Raw genomic sequence first — 18,157 nt, 5'->3', positions numbered from 1 at the left:
GATGCCCTGGAGCCTGGACAGCACTAATTGGAGTTTAATGAAGTGATCCCTTTCATTGAATCGCGGCGATATTCTGATTTGCTGCGAATCGAATTTTTCCTGAAATTCATAACAAATTCTGATTCAATTAGCTCATCCCTGGTGGGCACCTGCCGCCTGTGGAATGTCCAGCTGAAAACATTCTGCCATGTGAACAGGGCCTTACTGGGGATTCTTGGAAAGCATGCTACATCAATTAGTCTGATATTATGTGGGGTTTAATTATTATATACAATTGTTTCTAGGGACAGCAGAAGTCTGGTGCCAGCAACATTGGCTGTAATGGATCCAACAAGCCAAGCTTATAAATTAGGGATGTATAGACATCATGGTTTACACCGCATTGCTGGACTATAGAACAAGTCTTATTACACAAACACATTATGCAATATATATTCGGAATGATCCCTAGTTAACATCAATCTGTTACTATGTAATTACTGGGTAGTAGGACCTTACTGTATGCATTACTAATAGCTTTTCCTGAAGTTCATGACACATGTAGTCCTTATACCTTCATACCCCTAGTGACATCATTAGCTCCCCCTAATGACTTGTCATACAAGGAATGTATTTATTGGATAATTCGTCTCCAAGCTGAAGAGTATAATAATGAACGTGGACTATTATTACTAGAACAATAAGCTGGCCTCTCTAATAAAAGGCATATTAAAAGGGGTATTCCACTGGAAAACATTTTTTTTTTTAAATCAACTGGTGCCAGAAAGTTAAACAGATTTGTAAATTAGTGTGAATTCAGGTAGAAAAACAGACATGGTGCACATCTACAATCTTGTATAATGATCTGATTGCTTCTCAGCATAATATCAAAAACTAACAGGTTAGTATACATTTTTGATTTGATTGGGGCTGCTCTGCCAGTGGGTTGTTCCCCCCTGTGGGCATTGGCGTCGCGGCGGTGGTGGTCTCCGCCCGGTGCTGCGCCATTTTATGCTAGGGACGTTAGGGACCCACTCTGGATAGGTGGCCTTGACGTGGCGAGTGGGCTTGTACTTTTTGATCAAAAATGTATACTAACAACCTGTTAGTTTTTGATATTATGCTGAGAAGCAATCAGATCATTATACAAGATTGTAGATGTGCACCATGTCTGTTTTTCTACCCGAATTCAGATTTGTAAATTACTTCTATTAAAAAATCTTAATCCTTCCAGTACTTATTAGCTGCTGAATATTACAGAGGAAATTATTTTCTTTTTGGAACACAGAGCTCTCTGCTGACATCATGACCACAGTGCTCTCTGCTGACTTTTTTTTATGGTACATAATGGAAACACCCACAAAACCATCCATTTTGAAGATGCTCTCACTTCAAGCCATCACAATTTGGGTCACGTCAAAGTTGCTCAGATTTAAACTTGGCCACTTTCTTACTTTCAACCCATCATTGACTGTTCATTTCCCATCTTATGGTGTGATCTATCTACTGTACACCAACAGACGCTAGAGATCACTCTAATGCCAGTCATTTAACTGTTTAGATGATGCAATAGCAAATGCAGCATCTAAAAAGTATTTAAAATAAGTCATTGAGGATACAGTGGGACTGGTCAGCACCCTGCAGTGTAATTGCGGGGTGCCGATCGGTTGTCACAGCAGCCTAACGCCTCTGCTAGGCTTAAGTGTGTGCCATGGCTAATTTCCTAATAGAAACTGCCTATGGCAGGCTGCAATAGTAAAGCAATAATTAATTGCTTATAGAGCTATTTAATGCATATTAGATTAGCAATTAGCTAATAAAAGTCCCCTAAACTAAAAAGGGTGAAAAAAAATGTTTAAAAAACACATAAAAAACTATTAAAATAAATTTAGCATGTTCTACTATATGGTGAACTTAAAATATTATTGCCCTCAAAATTTACACAATTACATTTTCTTTCAATTTTGCTTATAAATAATTTTTCAAAAATTCAGAGGGTCAACTATTCAGAAACTCACTACTGTTCTTAAAGGGGTTATCCAGGAAAAAAACTTGCTCCAGAAAGTTAAACAGATTTGTAAATTATTTCTATTTAAAAAAATCTTAATCCTTTCAGTACTTATCAGATGCTGAAGTTGTTGAATTGTTCTTTTCTGTCTAAGTGCTCTCTGATGACATGTGTCTCGGGAACTGCCCAGATTAGAAGCACATCCCCATAGCAAACCTCTTCTGCTCTGTGCAGTTCCCGAGACAAGCAGAGATGTCAGCAGAGAGCACTTTTGCCAGACAGAAAACAACAACTCAACTTCAGCAGCTGATAATTATTGAAAGGATTAAGATTTTTTAATAGAAGTAAATTACAAATCTGTTTAACTTTCTGGAGCCAGTTGATAAAAAAATAAAAATAAAATAAAAAATAAGGTTTTTCCTGGAATACCCCTTTAATGTGAATAGATACGATCACATCTTTTAGGCATATGTGTGTGGTTTGGTGGCGTTTTCTCCGCTGCTGTAGAAAAAGCACCAGAAGGAAACAGATTGTAGAACTGATCCCATTCATTTAAAAGCGACAGTTCACATTCATCTGGAGTCTCAAGTTGTATTCAGGACAATTAAGCACGCTGCATGGGTGCCAAATGGGGGAACGCTTCTTAATGTGTTCCCCGTCCAACATGCATAATTAATGAATTCCGGATCCTAAACAACTGACGCACTTTTGTAATCAGTTGCGGAGAGTTTAGGCTGGGTTCATTGACCTGGCCGCAGGAAATATGTGAACCCAGCCTAAGTCAAGACTTGCCCATGCTAGATGCTAGGATTTTTGGTATTTTGAAGACCAACATTCCATTACAAGGTTTATACATGTATGAAAGGCTCTTAGAACTTTTATATTAACAAAACGTGGAAAAAAAAGGAGCACATTCATTTGGCATGATTTTATTTGGTTAAAACACGCTACAAATTATGTAATAAAAAACAACTTGAAAATGGAGAACGAATTGTGCAATAGACACGTATCAAATAATAAAAAAATATAGGCAAATGAAGTTAAAGACTGGCATGCTGCGCAAGGAAAGCCCTTATCCTCTGTAACAGCTCCTTCTTCACACTGTCAGGCACCAGGGCTGGAAAGAGAAAAACAATAAGTTTACTGCCTTTCATTGCCAAGGACATAGCGAATACATCATGTCTGTCTATGACAGTTACAGCTATAAGGGTTAGAGCAGCGTTTCTCAACCAGGGTGTCTTCAGCTGTTGCTAAACTACCACTCCCAGCATGCCCAGACAGCCAATTTCAGGGGATGGGGGGGGGGGGGGGATGAGGAGGGTGTTGCAAGTGAGAGCAAGACAACAAGTCCCATATGTAACTGTCATCAATTTCCCTGTACAGTGTTAAGTGACTCCAGAGCATCCCCTAACTGATGTATTATTGTATTATTTCTACACATTTTTGCCAGGCACACTGATGATAAATACCCTCCTGTGTTTGTGTCTGGGCTCAGGGCATAATATACTCACCTGCCCCGATTCCCCCCACCACATTTTTTGTTGGACAACCCCTTTAAACAGATACAACTCAGCCCATGGATGACTGATGCCAACATGGCATGACTAACTCCAGAAGTATTTAATTTTTTTTGCTTTGTTTTATAAACAGCACATCCTTCTCTGGGTATGTTTTTTTTTTGGCTTATAGGACTTGAAAATGCTAAAGTATTATAACATTTTTTTTATGCATCTTTAAAAAATTGGGTGATTTTAGCCTATGTATGTATGTTTGGTGCTATGGGATAGGTGGCCATACAGGTAACAATCATTAATTTGACCATTACGGTTATCAAAAGCCCCATGATAAACTAGATAAGCAACGCACTACAACAATGTTGCACTCATTCAGTTTCATTGGTCTAGTACTTAAACTTTATTTCCTGCAAGACAATGGACCCATGTCTTATCCATATAATAGAACAGGCCTATAATGGAGCTCACCTCTGCCTTTTGGAGTAATTTCTGAAACCAGATCGTCGACGGTGACGTGTTCGAGTCCCTTCTCATTTATCACATCTGTAACACAAACAGAAAGAACAGATTGTACAGAAGAGTTTATTATTGCTGTGACTGTGCTGCCTGAAACACAAGTTTACATTAGTATCTTGCACTATTACCTCGCAGTACTAAGGTCCCGGCATTTGCAAAAGTAAATCTGGCCCAACGTGTTCACATTTACAGCGATGAATTTGCGCTCTTATTCACATGGTCCGGGGGGGGGGTTGTTCACAAAGACATGGTGGAAGATTTATTAGCCAGATCAAATTGTCATTGAATTTGCATGGAGCAATCTGCAGATCCTCCAAATTATATTTTTATCATTACAAAAGATTTTTTATTTATAGTAATTGTGGGGGAGATTCATCAAGAGCTGCGCTGAGGAAAAGTTGACCAGTTACCCATAGCAGCCAGATTTTTCAGAGGCCTTTTTAAAGAAAAAAAAAAAAAAAAAAAAGAAGAAAGTTGATTGGTTGCTATGGGCAACTGGTTGACTTTTCCTCTGCACACGTTTTGATGAATCTCCCTCTAAGTATTTACACGAGGAGACAACCATAGGTGATGAGACGAAGTTTCACAGCATGTGAATAGAGTGGCCAAGCATGTCCGCTGCCGCAAAATTCACTCGGGTGGGGTGATCGGTGGGGTCCCAGTGGTAAGACCCCCCATAGTCAGCTAGTTAAACCTCTATCTTGTAGTTTACCCCTTTAAAGGGCACAACCTATTTTGGACTTCATATTCCAGAAACTATAATTCATGAATTATCAATATCAAAGAGTAGGGGGGAAAAAAATAAAATAAAATAAAAAAACTGTCATTCTGGTATTTTTGGAGCCTCTTCCCTTAGTGTAACTACTTACATGCCATGGTTGCAATTGATCACAGTATTTAAAGGGGTTCTCCGGCGCTAAGACATCTTATACCCTATCCAAAGGATAGGGGATAAGATGCCTGATCGCAGGGGTTCCGCCGCTGGGGACCCCCCCCCCCCCCCCCCCCCCCCCGTGATCTTACGGCTTGCATTGAGGGGGTGGAGCATGACATCACATGGGGGCGGAGCCGTGACGTCACAATGCTCCGGCCCCGTGATCGCCAGTATACAGACCTGGAGCGAACACGCTCCGGGGACCAACTGTAACGGGGTACTGTGTGCAAGATCACGGGGGATAAGATGTCTTAGCGCCGGAGTACCCCTTTAAGGGGCTAAACAGCTGAGATTGCAGGCATTACCAATCCTTGCCATTGCAGCAAGTGTGCGTGTGAGCTTTATTACAACCCAAATGATACCCGCTGATGGATCCCAGTGCAGTATATGCAGAATGTTGCACTAACCCTTTGACAGCAGTAAACTACACACACTATAGAGTGATACAAAACAACCCTGAGTGATGGTATATTGGGCTTAGCCATTGTAAAGTGCTAACAGTATACACCTGGGCTCTTGGGGAGTCTAATACAATGGTGTTTTTTGTATTCATTTGAAAACCCGGTTGATATAAAAGTTACAATGGTACCAAGGGCTCAAGGGAAGAACTGGTGAATAAAGAGAAGGGTGCAAAACTATACCAATGGGTTAATTATAGAATTTAGATTGTGAGGAGCGGGATCGGTGATAATTGCTGACAGCGCTGTCCAATATGCTGCTGCTTTATAAAGTCATTAAATAAAATACAGTACAAATATAGAGAAAATAATTTCATGATTGATTGATTCTCACTTCTAAATACATTAGCAATACTGCTATGGGCTTTAAGGTCATGATAACTTTTGCAATATTGTCCTCCCACAGGAATATAAACCAGGCTGCAGCAGAAAACATGCACGCTCAGCCGAAGAGAGCTAGCCTTCAGCCGAATAAGCGCTGGCCCACCTTTCAGTTCATCTAGGTAGGAGTAAATACCTTTGCAGTGAGCCTTCAGCTGGTCTCTCCATCCGCACTCAATGAGTTTTGCTCTCAAAAGGTCTTTAAGGCTTTAAACAGAAGAGAAAAAAAAAATCATAAGATGAAACATGTTCCATATTATTTACTATATGGTTTGTAGTCAACCAATGTCATCTGATCTCACATTTCTATTCTATAGATAGAGAGTCTGTGCGTCTTTTACGGCGAATATACCCCTATCGGGTCAGTCCCTGTGGCCATCCACGGCCGGGACCCGCGGCTAATGCAGGACATCACCGATCGCCGAAAGCTGACCGAAAGCTGACCGCCGCATCTGAAACAAAAGTCGGGCTGTTCGGGACCACCGGGGTGAAATCGCGGCGTCCCCAACAGCTTACAGGACACCGGGAGGGACCTTACCTGCCTCCTTGGTGTCTGCTCCGTGCCGGGATCCCCTGCATGGCGGCGCTCTTCTTCAACGTCATCAAGTCGTCGCGCATGTGATGACGGCGACGGAGAGCGTGGATCCCAGGGAAGAAGATGTCCGGAGCGTTGGGGACACGGCGACAGCGATTGAGCGACATCCAGGGCAGCGGTGACGGGTCCGGAGCGGCGGGGACACGTCAGTATTACATCCTATCCAGTGGTCTTCAACCTGCAGACCTCCAGATGTTACAAAATTACAACTTCCAGCATGCCCGGACAGCCAACGGCTGTCTGGGCATGCTGGGAGATTTAGTTTTGCAACATCTGGAGGTCCGCAGATTGAAGATCACTGTTGGGTGCAGAATCTTTTTTCTCTAGATTTTGCACCTTTAAAATTGGGTGCGTCTTATATGCCGGTGCGTCCTATAGGGCGAAAAATACGGTATCTGGATATATCCTTTAACATTAAAGTTGGTGCTGACCTACTGCTAAGGATTGTTAAAGGGGTATTCTGGCTTCATACACCTTATTCCTTATCCAAAGGATGAAATGTATGATCGCAGGGGTCCTGCTGCTGGGGACCCCTGCGAACTTGGTGCAGCCCCTGGCATTCCTTGTGCAGCCCCCCGACCCCCAGATTCTTGGTGCAGTCCCCGGACCCCTGCGATCATACATCTTATCCCCTGTCCTTTGGATAGAGGATAAGATGTATAAAGCTGGAATACCCCTTTAAAGGGTGTTATTTGGTTCTTTAAAAATGATGGCCTATTCATGAATAGTGATGAGCGGCATTGGCCATATTCAAATTCGCAATATTTTGCGAATATCTAGATGAATATTCATCCTATATTCGCAAATTTAACATATTCGTTATATTCGCATATTCGAGGAAGAAAACAGTGAGGGGGGGTGGGCAACTTTACTATTGGCTGCTAGGGATGTTGCTGATAACCTCTGACAAGTGTATTTGCATCATTCTAATTGCCCACAAGTGAAAAGAAGGAATATGTGCACATGCAAATATAAAAAATAACGAATATTCGTAATTTCGAATAGAAAAAATTGAAATGTGAATATTCGCGCTCAACGCTATTCATGAATACAAGAAACATTCAAAAAGTTTCGGCACTTCTTTTCAAATAGAGTTCAAAACAAATTACATCACTTTTCCTACAGTCACCTTCTTCCTTTGCGATGCAGGTCACATGACACGCTAGAACACAACCAATTACTACTCCTCCCGCCTTCAGTTTCCAAACAAATATAAAAAAGGGGACACTTTTTGAACATCCCTTGTATTATATTGATAGGAGTCCAACCAGAGCAGCCTTGCTAGTCATTTGTTTAGGGGGCCCTGCCGACCCCTTTATTGTTTACTGGGCAGAGTTCCATACTGTCAGTAGTGGCTGAGCTTGGCTTTACAGCTTAGTTCCATTCACTTGCATAGGAAGCATCTGCAGTAAACTGTATTACCGGACAGGGCCGGATTAATGTAGGGGCGGATGGACCTCCAGCTCTAGGCCCCTACGTGAAAATAGGCCCAGAGCCAGCCCTACATAGGCCGCCCCCAGCGCCCATCCTGCACCCCCAAACAAGAAGAGATCTTGCAGGCCGGCCCTTTACAGAACTTACAACCAGGTGACAGTTCATGTGACACGCCGCTGTGCGCAGCGCCACAGCACGTCGTTCCGTACTGCACGGGTCGTACAGACTCCTTCCCTGTAGTAAATTAGAAGGCGGCGGCGGCGGCTGCTGCTGCGCACGTAATTTTAAGTTGTGATTGGGATATCGGGGTGAGTCCAGAAGTGGCGCTTCTGTGACAGAAGATACTGTCGGAAAAGCTCCTAGAGAGTTAACTCAGCATGGGCTCAGCTGTGAACATACCGGCATTCAGGAACATGGAAAAGATAGGTGATTATTTTTCATCTAGCTTTTCCATGCTCCTGAATGACCTATCTGCTTATAGGCATATGTTTATAATTGCTGATTTATTATAAGTTATAATAGATCAGCTATCATAAACATATGCCTATAAGCAGATAGGCCATTCAGGAGCTTGGAAAAGCTAGGTTAAAAAAATGTAACCTAGCTTTTCCATGCTTCTGAATGGCATCTCTGTTTATAATAGCTGATCTATTATTACTAAAAGAATGTATGGTCTCAGCTGTTATCAACAAGCTGCCATTTAAAAGCATGGAAAAGCTAGGTGACAATTTCTCAACTAGCATTTCCAAGCTCCTAAATGGCATATCTGCTTATAAAATATAATTTTATTATAAATATTTATGCCATTCATAAACTTGGAAAACCTAGGTGAAAAATTGTCACCTAGCTTTTCTATGATCCTGAATGGCATTTCTGCTTAAAGACATGTGTTTGTAATAGCTGATCTATTATAACCTATAATCAATCATCAATTATAAACATACAGTATGCCTTTAGGCAGATATACCTCCATGCTTCTAAATGGCACATCTGCTTATAAAAGATCAGCTGTTATTAACAGATATGTCATTCAGGAGCATGGAGAAGCTAGGCAACAATTTCTCACCTAGCTTTTCCAAGCTCCTGAATGGCATATATGCTTATAAAAGATCAGCTATTATAAACGAATAAAAAGATTTAAAAAAATATATGCCATTTAGAAGCATGGAAAAGCTAAGAGGGAAGCTAGGTGTGATTTCCATGCTTCTATGCTCCGCCGCCATATCATGTTTATGGCGGGGCCACAATACGAGACATTTATAAATGGATGTGAACAGTTTTTTCTGGTGTTAACCCATTTATGACCCAGCATTTAATTTTTTTTTTATTGTATTAGAGCATATTTTATTTTTTTGGTGGGACAAGTTGTACTATTTATTGCCACACTATTATTTTGTCATAAAATGTATTACAGAGCCAGAAAAAAAATATGTATGGCAAAATAAAAATAATATGAAACGGCCCAATTTTATGGGGCAATAATTTAATAAAAATTAACAAACATGGATAATTTAGTTTTTTAAGGTAAAAAAAAAAAATATAAAAATAAATTGTTCAATGCCATGTTCTGACCTCTATAACTATTTTTTGCATGTATTTTTTGTGTTTATTTTGGTGTATTTATTGCGCCATGCACTGTAGTTTTTAATTGGGCACTGTCAGATACAAAAACTTTTGATATGTTGTAAAGCAATAGGTTTTGCAATTGCTTTCATTAGAACATTTTCAGTATTTCATGCTGAAAAAGCCAGTCAAACAACTGCCCCCCCCCCCCTGCCTGCTTTGACACATACTAGTCCTGCTGTGTCCATGTGTCATCACCTATGTCATGGACACACTTCCTTGATTGACAGCTGTGAGTGCAGGGCTCAGAGCTGGAGGAAAAATCCTCCCACTGTCATCTTGTGTCCCGCTACTGTCAGTGAGGACAAGCTGGGAGTTGTAGTTTTGCTAATGCTAGGGGAGATGTGAGCAGACAGCATACTGAGGGAGGGGGCGGAGACCTGCACAGTGAGGCCACGCCCCCTCCCTTTGAGAGGAATTCAGACTAGTGAGCTAAATTAAAAGTGTAATAAAAAAAATAAAATAAAGGTGCTAGACACATAAAAATTAGATGTGCATGGTCAGGATTAGGTACTGAGTGATATATTAAAAAAAAAATGTCTTTTGTTGGATCTGACGGGTACATTTGATCATACGCTTGATTATTTTCAGTATTTTTTGGGGACATGGCGTGACCCAAAAATCAGCAAGTTTGGCATTTGGAATGTTTTCGTTTACACTGTTCACCAGGCAGGATCAGAAACATCATAATTTAATAGTTTTGCAGCATGCATGTAAAAATGTGTGTGTGTTGTTTATAGAAAACACATGTTCTTGAACATTGCCAATCATTATCACTGATCAAGAGGCAGACATTTTTACATGCATCTTGAATGGGTATAAAACCCATTTAACAACATTCTGGGAAAGATTTGTTAAAACTTGTGAAGAGGTAGAGTGGTGCAGTTGCCCATAGTAACCAATCAGATTGCTTCTTTCATTTTTTCAAAAGGCAAGAAGCACCACTCTTCCTCTACACAGTCTTGCACTGAACTTACCAATGTGTAAAAATGTCCCTGATAGGGATCATAGCTAGCTAGCAACCTAGCTACCTACCTACATACCTGGCTAGCTACTTACGTAACTACTTACCCAGCAAGATTACAACCTACCTAGCTACCTACCTAGCCAACAACCTAATTAAATACCTACCTAAGTCACACTGTGTATCATGCTGTTTGCACATAATTTAAATAAATGTCATCGCACAACAACCCACAAATAGCCGCAACCCAGCTGTTGTGTCGTGTCAACTTTAGGCCCACCAAAATCTTCAGGATCAGGCCCATGAGGCTTTTAATCCGGCCCTGTTACCAGGTAAAACAAATGAGCTGGTAAACAAAAAGGGAGAAGTCCAGGCCCCTCCAAACAGCTGCCTTTAAGGTTAGGTTCAGACTACAGAATCTCCAGGCAGAAAATTTCCGCCCGGAGATTCCGAGTGCGGCCAACGCTGACTGAATTAGTCGGCGCTAGGACCACGCGGACACTGCAGTCTCCAATAGACTGCAATGTGTTCTGCGAGTATTTCCGCCTGAAGAAAAAGCAACCCCATTTCTCAGGCGGAAATTTCCAAGCGGATTTTCCGTTCACAAATTCCGAAGTGTGAATTTGTGAACGGAAACCCATTCACTACACTATACATTTTAGCAAGCGGAATTTCCGCCTGCAATTTCAAAGAGGAATAGCAGGCGGAATTTCAGTAGTCTGAACCTAGCCTAAGGGGTACTGAGAGTCAGATAACCACTTACCCAACTTTAAGCCATCAATATTAAAGAACAGGACAACCATTTTAAAGTGGTAGTCCACAGGAAGGGGGATATGTGTCTGAATTTACATCACCCGGCCTCTGGAATCCCCCCCATGATCTCCATAGCGGAGCCCGACTTTCCTCACTGCATGAAGCGGTGGGTCAGCACATACTACATGTATGGTCTATGGGAGCACAGGAGATCCCAGAGTACAGCACAGCACTCCAGCGTCTCCTGCACTCCCATAGACAATGCATTGTATCATACCCCTCTCTGGAATCAGACACATTCTCTATTCCAGTGTTTCCCAACCAGGGTGCCTCCAGCTGTTGCAAAACTACAACTCTCAGCATGCCCGGACAGCCAACGGCTGTCCGGGCATGCTGGGAGTTGTAGTTTTGCAACAGCTGGAGGCAACCTGGTTGGGAAACACTGCTCTATTCTAAGGATTATAAAGGCTTCTCATACAGAATCAACACAGAGCTTCCTCCGACAGGTAGGAATCTAGAAGACATTTTCTACTGTGTTATAGATTAGAACCTTTGGCTAATTTTAAAAATAACCTTTTTTAAAAAGGTTAAAGATAGCTAAACTTTTACACATGAACTTAAGTAGACTACACCCGTTATTATAAGGAATAATACCAATTGTCAGTTTTCCAGTTGTTCCACAGAGATAAGAAAAATCAAATATTTTTCACACCCTACAAAAAGGCGACATAAATCCTTTGAAGCCATGTAAATCACAACAAGTAACGTCAAAGTGACATATATTCACATAGCATTAAGATTTCCAGACGCTGAAAGGAAGGCATGCCAAATATGTGCAGTGATGGGGGACAGTCCTCTCTTACGTTATACTATCGGTTACTGCACCTACAAGAACGCTGGGAAAGGTTTTCGATTTTACCGATTAGAAACCATCCCATCAAGCAGAAAAAGGTTTAACGGTCTGATGAGGCCAAGTCTGATGTAAGCAAACACTACACAACCCCCATGGTAAGGTGGCGTCAGGTGAGGTTTCTCTAAGCCCTAAATGGCTTGTGAACGTAGAAGTTCTTTAAAAAAATAAAAAAGTATCATAATATGGAGAGACTTCTGGAAGAAAACCTGCTGCAGTCTGCAAGAGAACTGCAACTCATTTTTCTCCAAGGCAACAACCCAAAGCGTAGCCAAGACTATACAGATATAGCTTACAGGGCTATTTGCATTGGAGGCATTTATGACCTACTAGCAGAGTACCTGGAATTGCACAGTCTTCCTACCTAAACTACAGGCAAAAAAATAATAATAAATCAAGGACAATATATTACAATTTAATTATTTATATTCACAACAATATATTAGTAAAGGTGGTTCAAGACAGAAAATGTACACATGAACAATAACATATATAGTAGGGATTGACCGATTATCGGTTTGGCCGAAGACATATCAGAGATAATATGGGGAATGCTATTGGCCACAAAATGACGCGCACAGGGATGCGCTTACAAACAGAGCACATATAAGGGAGGAGATACGATCACAGAGCCATTAGCCTCCCTCCCATGACTAAGTCAGTGTGAGCTGACGAAACGTCGGGTTGTGGAGGGCTATCGGTGACAGTTTTAACTAGCAGCCAGTAGTGGTCATTTCAGGAGAATTAGATGCACCCACTGGATAAACCATAGAGTACAAAGATTGTATACCTTATGGGTGCATCTTAAAACCAAACTCACACACTTGGCTGTGTTTTTAAACACACATTCACAAGGGATACTTTGTTTTAATAGACACTAATAAAGTATTAAGTTTTAGGGGGGGTTTCTAGTTTAGGGTTAACCCTTGGGGGGCCACCCCTAAAGGTTGTTGATACTACTGGCCGATCTTATCGTCCGATATTCACAATTTTCTAAGTTATCGGCAATTACCTTGCAGATAATGCGGGCGCTTTAAATCAATGAACTGCAGCGGCTTTTGAGGGGCCAGAGACCACCGCCCGATGCTCTTCCCCTGCCTGTCCTGGGGTCCTGAGTCCAACCACCGTCACTGCCCGATTGCCTCCCCCTCCCTATCCTCTGGCCAAAGACCGCCGCCGCTTCCCCATTGCCTCCCCCATCCCCGGTTTTACAATTACCCGTTCCCGGGGTCCGCGCTACTTCTAGCTCCTGCGGCGTCCTGCGCTGTTGCTGTGCGCTGCCCAATGACGACCTCAACGCGACGTCACTGTCAGTGGCCCGGCACACAGTGACAGCTCAGGACGCCGCTGGAACAAGAAGTAGCGCGGACCCCGGGAACAGGTAATTGTAAAACCGGGGATGGAGGAGGCAATGGGGCGGCGGTCTCTGGCCAGAGGATAGGCAGGGGGAGGCAATCGGGCAGCGGCGGTGGTTGGACTCCGGACAGGCAGGGGGAGAGAAGCGGGTGGCGGCGGATGTCTCTGGCCCCGCAAAAGCCGCTGCAGTTCATTGATTTAAAGCGCCCGCTTTAAATTATTGATCTACAGCGGCTTCTGCGGGGCCAGAGACAGTTTATCAGGGTATACACACACACACACACACGCACCCTCATTTTACCAAGGATATTTGGGGGTGGGGTGGGGAATTAAAATGCACGGAATATTGGTATAAGTTATCGGCTATCAGCCTGAAAGTTCACAGGTTATCAGTATCGGCTCTAAAAAAAAATTAGTATTGGTCGATCCCTAATGTATAGTACCAAGAACAACTCAGATGGGGACATCTAGTCTTCTCCCTATCTGGAATGCCTGCCTGCCAGTACTGTAGGTTCCCTGTCTTAGTGACCAGGGCCTACACCGGAACCTCCTAGTAGATCTTTGACTAGGTAGGGGATACAGATACTAGATATGGTATACATGTATAATTAACTGCAGCAAGGAATAACCCCTAATTAGTGGGGTATCAATACAACTGCACAGATTAATCTTCGAGGCTATTCCATGCTGCAGTTAAAGGGGTTCTCCACCATAAGGTGATTTTAGTATGTACCTGGCAGACAGTAATGGACATGCTTAGGAAGGATCTGCGCTTGTCTAGGGGATAAATGCCTATGTGGTGAGATTACCATAACACTGTGGCTAGCTTTTTGTTAACTGGTATTTTTCTGTTTGATTTTTTATTTTTTTACTACAAATCCCATAATTCCATTTTTTGTTTCAATGGGTGGGGTGGCTGATGTGTGGGAGACACATCAGCCACCCCACCCATTGAAACAAAAATGAGCTGCATCCATTCAAATCAGTGTGGTTTTCAATCAGGGTGCCTACAGTTGTTGCATTAGTTGCAGATTGATCTCTCTCCCACCAAGCGATCCCTCCACCCATTGAAGCAGACAGGCTCCCTGTCATCAGCTGACTAGTGAGACAACAGTCATTTTGTATGCGGTTAACCATAAATATTGGAGTGAAACTCACAGAAGAATTGTGAGAAAACCATCACACACAGGTACAGACACTATATTAGGAACTACACTAACTTTACAGCCCCTGTAGTAATACCCCCTTTAATTATACATGTATACCATATCTAATATCTGTATCCCCCTACCTAGTCTAGGATCTACTAGAAGGTTTCGGTGCAGGCCCAGATCACTAGGACAGGGGACCTACAGTACTGACAGGCAGGCAGGCCTTCCAGATATGGGGACATCTAGTCTTATCCCTATATGAGTTGTTCTTGGTACTATACATGTTATGCTAGTGTTCATGTGTACATTATTTGTCTTGAACCACCTTTACTAATATATTGTTGTGAATAAATAAATAATTCAACCACTTTAAGTCTGGAATACCCCTTTAACCTTTCTAATAAGGACTTTCTCGACCTCATATCCCCCCCCCCCCCACTACGTGTATATATATGAATGGAGTAAGGTCTACTATTCACCAACTACTGGTATATTTTTAGATTCACAGGATAGGCCATAAATGTCTGAAAGGTATGGGTACAAGCAATGAGACCTGCACTTATCTTGTAGTCAAGGGCCCCTGTCTGACCTGCACCGGTTTGTGGATGGGAGTCCAAAAAATTGCCAAACAGGATGTTGTGCACAGTTTATTACCTGTATCTCAGGTTCATGTATAAGGAACCAATACACAGTGTATGCAAAATGATGCTGAAAAGTCATAGGCCTGGTGCTGGATCCTTATATTCTTTTTTTTTGTCTATTGAGATATCGCAGGCTGGGAAAGGTCATTAAAAGCAGCTTCAGCAGCACCCAGAGCATGCACAGCGCACAGATGAAGCTCAGGCTGGTACACCCTGGGTTATATCTCACCTTAAGCGATGTCAGTCAGGCCACAGGGTTCTTAGGGACAGACCACAAAGGCTCTTTTAAAGCTGCACCACCTCTATGACTCTTAAGTGGTATTTGCATACACTTTCTTTATTAGGGTAGGGTCACATGTAACGGACCTGCAGCGTAAAATCTGCCGGTGACCCGACCCATAGTGTGCCTCCAGCTGTTTCCAACCCCACCGCGCCCCCTGCAGTGTACTCAGACATCGCAGATCAGACATCACAGAGTGAGTGCACTGCGCATGCGCGCGGCGACTCGCAGGGCCCTGTGTGGCTGCTTGGAGCGGAAGATTGCCACTGCTAGCGGGACAGGGTGGCAACAGCTGTAGGCACACTATGGCTCTGCATGAGATCCTTTACATGTAACCCTACTCTTATACACAGTGATTAAAGGGATATTCCGGGCAAAAATATTTTATCTCATATCCAAAGGTTAGGGGATAAGGTGTCTGATCGCGGGGGACCCCCCGCGATCTCCCTGCAGCACCCGCATTCTGTGCGGGGACTGCGTCTCTAGTTTCGGAAACCTCTGGGTTGCCGGGACTGGGGACGTGATGTCACGCTACGCCTTCTCCATTCAGGTCTATGTCTTCGTAGACATGAATGGAGGGGGCGTGGCGTGACGTCACGTCCCCAGTCCCGGAAACCTGGAGGTTTCCGAAACTGGAGATTCAGCACCCGCATAGAATGCAGGTGCTATAGGGAGATGGCCGGGGGTCTCAGCAGCGGGCCCCGCGATCAGACACCTTATCCCCTAACCTTTGGATAGGGGATAAAATATTTTTGCCCGGAATACCCCTTTAAGGAACAAAGAAGATCGAAAGGCACAGATCAGGAGAACAAGTCAGGAGAAGTGTGCGGGAACTCTGCTTGTTGCTGATCCATTATAAGTCTATAGTGAGACAAAGATTGCTACGGGCCAGGGGGAGCGAACAGCAATGCCGTGCACTTCTCCCAACTCATTCTCCTAATCAGTATGTGTCTCATTAGCTTACCGCTCCCTCTCCCCAGTTTCGATAAGTTTTTGGTTGATCACAGCTCTCATCTGAGCATCTTTATTCATGGTGAAGACCTGGAGGGAAAAAAAGATATATATAGTCACACAAACAAAATTTCATTTAATTATACATTTATGAAAACTTATTAGAAATGAAAAATTGAAAGCTGAAGCTTCACAACTGTGGAAGAACTACATGTAATCTGGAAAAGAGGTCCCAGTTTGGGTTTAATGCATGACCCCTGAGGCATCTGATACAATGTGGGACATCCGGGAAAAACATTGAAGGGGTATCCCGGCCTTGGACATCTTATCCCCTCCCATAGACGTGAAACGTCTCCGTCTCGGAAACAGTGCCCGGCACAGGGTGGGGAGGGATACCCCTTTAAGTCTGGAATACCCCTTTAAACCTTTCTAATAATGACTTTCTCGACCTCATATCCCCACCCCCACATATGGGTGCGCCCCCAGCACCGATGGCAGTGCAGGGCGCTCTCCTATAGCCGGCTTCTGATTCTCTCTCTCACTCCTGCTGACTGCTTGCAGGTTTGGTGGGCACATATAGTTTACAAGACTAGGATACACCGACCACTACTACTCCTTTAGTGATACCCCTTAAAGTCTGGAGTACCCCTTTAGACTATCTAATTTACTTTCATAAGAAAATGTTATTTCCTTTTACAGAAATCATGGCTTATAAATTTGTGGCTTTGTCCAAGCAGAAGCACAGTCATCCAGCCTCTGGGATCCCCCCATGATCTCCATAGCGGAGCCCGACTTCCCTCACTGCATGAAGCAGTGGGTCAGCACATACTACATGTAGAGATGTGCGAACTTACAGTAAATTCGATTCGTCACGAACTTCTCGGCTCGGCAGTTGATGACTTTTCCTGCATAAATTAGTTCAGCTTTCCGGTGGGCTGGAAAAGGTGGATACAGTCCTAGGAGACTCTTTCCTAGGACTGTATCCACCTTTTCCAGCCCACCGGAGCACCTGAAGGCTGAACTAATTTACGCAGGATAAGTCATCAACTGCCGAGCCGAGAAGTTCGTGACGAATCGAATTTACTGTAAGTTCGCTCATCTCTAACTACATGTATGGTCTATGGGAGCACCGGAGATACCAGAGTACAGCACAGCACTCCAGCGTCTCCTGCGCTCCCATAGACAATGCATTGTTTCATACCCCTCTGGAATCAGACACAGTCGCTATTGCAGTGTTTCCCAACCAGGGTGCCTCCAGCTGTTGCAAAACTACAACTCCCAGCATGCCCGGACAGCCGTTGGCTGTCCGGGCATGCTGGGAGTTGTAGTTTTGCAACAGCTGGAGGCACCCTGGTTGGGAAACACTGCAATAGAATACATGAATGGGGGTGTATTTCCTTTAAATGCAGGGTTCACAACACACAGACATATAGATTTCTATACATGCACAACTATATAAAGATATGAGACATAAAAGTCCCCCCGCCCCCCCTGAGAAAACATATTCAGTGTTTTAAAGCATAAAAGAATAACAAAACACACGGCAGCGTGGCGCCCCCAACAGGCCGTGCTACTATTATCACCGCAACACAACTAACGAGAATCCTCACCGGGCCTCACACTCAACACACAGCGGAATCCGTCAAGCGGAAGTCCCCGGGCCGTTGCTCGGCAACCACTTCTAAAGCGGCGTGCTGCGTTCTTACGTC

The 18,157-nt window shown here is 43.3% G+C and overlaps 1 protein-coding gene across 2 annotated transcripts; it reads right to left on the bottom strand.

Annotated features, from left to right (window-relative positions):
* Window positions 1-2,895: 2,895 nt before the first annotated feature.
* On the bottom strand, window positions 2,896-18,140 carry ENY2 (ENY2 transcription and export complex 2 subunit). 2 transcript variants are annotated; one of them, XM_056522607.1, is made up of 5 exons: window positions 18,059-18,140; window positions 16,462-16,538; window positions 5,927-5,997; window positions 3,970-4,044; window positions 2,896-3,104 (listed from the first exon to the last, which is right to left on the bottom strand). In XM_056522607.1, the coding sequence occupies exons 2-5, from the start codon at window positions 16,527-16,529 to the stop codon at window positions 3,028-3,030; spliced, it is 291 nt and encodes a 96-aa protein (XP_056378582.1). In that variant the 5' UTR covers window positions 16,530-16,538; window positions 18,059-18,140; the 3' UTR covers window positions 2,896-3,027. The 2 variants fall into 2 exon arrangements, with proteins under 2 accessions (XP_056378582.1, XP_056378583.1); XM_056522608.1 differs by lacking the exon at window positions 18,059-18,140 and adding an exon at window positions 17,991-18,042.
* Between the last annotated feature and the right edge of the window lie 17 nt (window positions 18,141-18,157).

This window comes from Hyla sarda, chromosome 5 (genome assembly GCF_029499605.1).
Source record: "Hyla sarda isolate aHylSar1 chromosome 5, aHylSar1.hap1, whole genome shotgun sequence".
Classification (NCBI taxonomy): domain Eukaryota; kingdom Metazoa; phylum Chordata; class Amphibia; order Anura; family Hylidae; genus Hyla; species Hyla sarda.
Note: the sequence above shows the minus strand (reverse complement) of the source record. Positions and strands in the feature narration are given on the sequence as shown.